This window comes from Plectropomus leopardus, chromosome 9 (genome assembly GCF_026936395.1).
Source record: "Plectropomus leopardus strain MGB_pleo_1.0 chromosome 9, ASM2693639v1, whole genome shotgun sequence".
Classification (NCBI taxonomy): domain Eukaryota; kingdom Metazoa; phylum Chordata; class Actinopteri; order Perciformes; family Serranidae; genus Plectropomus; species Plectropomus leopardus.
In genome coordinates, this window is record NC_142184.1 from 24180688 (window position 1) to 24185476 (window position 4789).

Below are 4789 nucleotides of genomic sequence, written 5' to 3' on the forward strand. Positions count from 1 at the left end.
ATCATGAATGGATGAGATATGGAAGAATGGTCATTATGCCAAAAATGAGAGCATTCCAAATGCACTGTTTACAAGAAGGTTTTTCATGTGGTTTTTATGTGCCTCTGCTGCCCATGGGTGTGTCCCATTTCAGTCTTTTTTAGGTGGTGATGTTGTACTGAGGGACTACAAGGCAGAGCAAAAAGGGAGCTCTGTTCTGCGCAGAGGAAATGGGCGTTCTCCTTGGAAAATTTGGATGGAGTGGCAGAAAAAATAAGGGGGGTGTGGTGAGACTGGAAAGGAGAGGACCACCAAAGAGGGGCACAATGTTGTAGAGCGGTGGAGCTACTTATAAGATCTCTTTCAAGGGGAACGGTCAATACCTAAGGTGAGTGGATGAATCCTTGACTTTTTCATATGATTTTAATGAATGTCTTGTGTAAATACTGGTCCCAGTTATTTTTAACACAAATATGCCATTGCAGTGATTCTTACATCGCATGTACTTATAACACAAGCTTAAAAAAAGGTCATAGGTAGCAACAAGACATGGCATTAAAATATATTTTGTGTGCCATAGAAAGATATTTTAACAATACTGCAACACAGGAAAATGTTACTCAATATATTTTTGTGTGTATTTTTATTTGCGTATTGCACTAAAATGCAATAAGCAAATAAATAAGCAAATAAAACAAGCCAAATTGTCAGGAAATCAATTTGGCTTGTTTTTAAACTTATTTAACTGAATGTTTACCTTTTATTGACTTAAACATGATGGATGAAATCTAGCGTAATGACATAATTTGAATGTAATTGTGAGTCCACCGCCCACCCAAATGGAGCTTTCCAACAGATAACAATCTACACAGATCATTTCTTTTTTTCTTTCACTGCTTGTGTCCTCATTGTGAACTAAAATTACTGTCTTCGATGTTTGCTTGTGCACTGTGACTGTACAGCACATACATTATCATATAACTTTGAAAATTGACAGACTTCTCCTTAGACTTGTATTTTCTCTAGGTTATTTATAAGTAGAGCAGCTTTATTTAAATCCAAATTACACCCTGTTTACCCTACGCAATAAAATAAAAATAAAAACAATCCAGAGGTAAATTGGGTAAATATTTTGGAACTGTTTAGATTTCAGCAGACCCACCCATCTGTAGGTTTGCTGTGCTTTGGCAACACACAGGCCAGTCAAAGAGAAGTTATAGAAATAACTCATGGCACTCTGTTTTGAAGCGTGGTCTTACGCAACACAGAGTATGCTCTGTTCAGCTACTCACATTTTCCACTTTATGTTTCAAAGCAAAACAGGAAAGTTCCCCAACACTGATTTTCACAGTGGAACCAGTAAACATGTTAAATTGGGCACACACTATTTTCTTGCTCGCTGTCATGTTGGATGCTCAGGAAGCCTATGTTTAAACAGTTTTGGATTTTTTTGGCAGAGAATTGAAAATGGCATACCTCCTTATGTTTGTGACCCTGCTGCATCTCATCACACTAGCAATGCTGTTTATCGCCACCATGGAAAAGGTAATAGACACATTCAGGACATGGTGTTTGTTGGCAGTAATGTTTTTATTTCATGGATCGTGTCTAATCTGTCTTTACAGTCCTGGTGGGTGTGGGATGGCATGGAGAACTCAGATCTGTGGTACAACTGCAGGTTTGACAACTTCACAGGAACTTGGTTGTGTGCGTCCTCCAAGGAAACTGGTGAGCAATGATTTAATTTGAATACCTCCACATGTGAACATTTCTCTCCCAAATTTGAGAACTATGACTGTTTTTTAGATGTGGAAATGTCTTCATGCTTTCTCAGAGTGGCTCAAGGCAGTGCAGGTCCTGATGGTTCTTGCAGTGGTCTTCTCCTCCGTCTCCTTCTTGGTGTTCCTGGGTCAGCTGTTCACCATGTCTAAGGGCGGACTCTTCTACTTCACCGGGCTATGTCAAGTCTTTGCAGGTAACAGCAGGGTGTAACGATTTGTGCCGCCGACATGCCTCTGTATGATGAAAATATTTGGAAAGGGTGACACTTGTTTTGGCAAACTGAGAGTGGAGGCACATGATCCAAGTCCATGGTTAGCATTTATGCTATTTGGAGATTGGGCCCGCTATATTTTAGGTATATAAAGAACAAGAACTTGTTGGTAGAAAAAACCTAATACAAATAAATGAAAGAACCAGGGCCAACTTTGTAGCCCTGCTTTTAAATATCATTTTGTACTGCAAGTGACAGAAGACATTTAAACCATGTTGTAGTCAGTGAGTACTGGCTGTAACTTCAGTTTATTCTTTCTGATGGCTGAACTGGTACAAACTTGCATAATACATATCCCTGAAACATTTGTGCTCTTTGGGGGACATGAAACCGAGGCCTTTATTTAAAAAAAAACAAAAAACAAAACATGCATGCAGTCTATATGAGTCTATATTTACTGTGAAAAGGATATCCAGGTCTTTTGATGTAACACACGATGGCATGACCAACAGAACACATAATCTGTCTTCTCAAGGACGGGCAATTGCAAAAACATGTTTTATGGCAGTAAAGGGAGTAAGTGATAAAATATATAAAGATATATTGTTTCTTTTCGTCATAGGTATTTTTTAAATGAGAGTCTTAACTGCATCATATTAAGATTTTAGAAGTCTGCATCAGGTATACATCTGAGGCCCATTATGGCAAACCCGCAATAAAAGTGACATAGACCTCTAGTTTGTACTGAAACATTGCCACAGTTTTGCATTCATTACATATGTGAACTTTTCTGTGACACTGTTTTAACAAAAAGTTGGTATATTGTGATGTATTCATGTTATTTTGCCCATGTTTTGTACGACATGTACAGGTGGCCAGGGTGTGGTTGTTGATATCATTTTATTGTGTATGGTATTAATCAATATGCGTATGAAATGAATCAGGTTACACATATTAAATATTAACACTTTTCCAGACATCCCAGTCCTAAAACAATCACTTTTTCTTTTTTTTTCTTTTTTCTTTTTAGGGCTGACTGCCTTTTCTGCCACTCTCATCTACACATTACACAATAAAGAAATCCTTCAGGACTCCAGAGAGCTGACATCAGGGCGCTTTGGCTACTGTTTCATCCTGGCCTGGGTGTGTGTCCCCTTGTTGCTGCTCAGTGGGGTCATATACATCCACTTGCGTAAGAAAGAGTGACCAGAAAATGGAAAACAATGTCAACAACAGTACTGAAAATAAATTAATCAACCAATTAAATTGACCTTACTGACCCGTTTAAATCAGAAATGCTAATTTTGCTGGAGTCACAGAGTCACAAACGCTCATAAATTTAGGTTTTGTTACATATGATAACCGAATAGTAGATACAAGTGTACTGGAGAAATAATCAATGGGCTTTCTCTGTGAACACTGAATCCTCAGTATCAATCTATTATATAGCCTAATGCCCACCCTCAAGGTTTTTGGCGTAAAATTGCCCAGTGTGTTGACCGAGGAAGGTAAATAAATACCAAAGCAGTGTTATGTAGCTATTTTTATTGGTGTTGCAGGCCTTATGAGGCATTTTAAATGTTTTAATTGTAATTTTCTCCAGAGCAAACTAGAAATATGTATATTTTTGTACCTAAAACCGGTATGTAGAACACATTTAGTTGCTGCTTAAAATAAAAATCTCACAAAGAATTTAATTTGTGTGCAGTCCATTGTTGTTACAATTTTGTGAAGACACCCTGATTTGTTTTCATTTTTGATAATAAACTGCACATTTGACATCAAGTCTGTAAATTACCTTTTAGACATTATTTTTCATATTTAGAGCATGTAACCTAAATTATCTGCACCATGTATAGAGTCGATTGTGTGTGTGTGTGTGTGTGTGTGAAGGGCAGACCGAGGGCAGTTGTAAGGGGCAAACATAACAAGTTGCACCAATCAGAAATGAGATAGAACCATGAAACTCTTTCTGCATGTGGTCTATGATGCCTCTCTGCCTGCCAAAGAATAAATTCATGTCTTACACTTGTAAAAGTTTTTGTTCTCATTTTAGAGGTATGAAAGTTTTTTTCATCTACAGACCTCTCTCAACACATTGTCTAAATTTAAAACTGTCTTATTAATAAACGTTCATATCTTTGCCAAAATAAAGTATCTTCCATCGATCTATCTGTTAGCTTCACTGTTTCTAGCCATAATAATAATAATAATCATATATATATATACATCAAAGACATGACAACAGACTAGACAATTACAAACAAAACATACAATTGATTCTAAAAATCAGAGAAGTATAACCAACAATCTTATGATTTCATACAAATTATGCATTAACATAATCCATATTTATATTCAGTCATTTTAAAGTGGGCTATGTATTAATATACACTAGATTCAGAAAAACTAACAGCAGCCTACATAAAGTGAAATCTTATAACTCATGCATGTACATAGTAGACTATCAAGTAGAACACAGGTACAGCTCTTCTACTTAAAATCTACTGTTTATTCAAATAGCTCAAGAGGTTTTTGAGTTATGACAAAAAAAGGGGGAAAAAAGTTACAATTCCCCCTAGTCTCCCCCTATATGTGTGTGTGTGTGTGTGTGTGTGTGTGTGTGTGTGTGTGTGTGTGTATAGCACACATAGCAGACATTTTGACATTTAATAGTTGGAAAAGCACAGGTGAAATTGATAACATTAACAATGGCTTGGTTCCATTAAGTGTTCCAGTAAGATATTGAAGTGAGCCAGCATGCACACTGCCAAGACTTCCCCTGAGTGGAATGCAGCCATCATTAATGTTAAAAAA

The 4789-nt window shown here is 36.9% G+C and overlaps 1 protein-coding gene across 1 annotated transcript; it reads left to right on the top strand.

Moving 5' to 3' along the window:
- The first annotated feature begins 230 nt into the window (after nucleotides 1-230).
- LOC121947057 (epithelial membrane protein 3-like) lies at nucleotides 231-3664 on the top strand. The gene is made up of 5 exons (XM_042491940.2): nucleotides 231-367; nucleotides 1437-1524; nucleotides 1605-1707; nucleotides 1814-1954; nucleotides 3003-3664. The coding sequence occupies exons 2-5, from the start codon at nucleotides 1447-1449 to the stop codon at nucleotides 3176-3178; spliced, it is 498 nt and encodes a 165-aa protein (XP_042347874.1). The 5' UTR covers nucleotides 231-367; nucleotides 1437-1446; the 3' UTR covers nucleotides 3179-3664.
- The last annotated feature ends 1125 nt before the right edge of the window (nucleotides 3665-4789 follow it).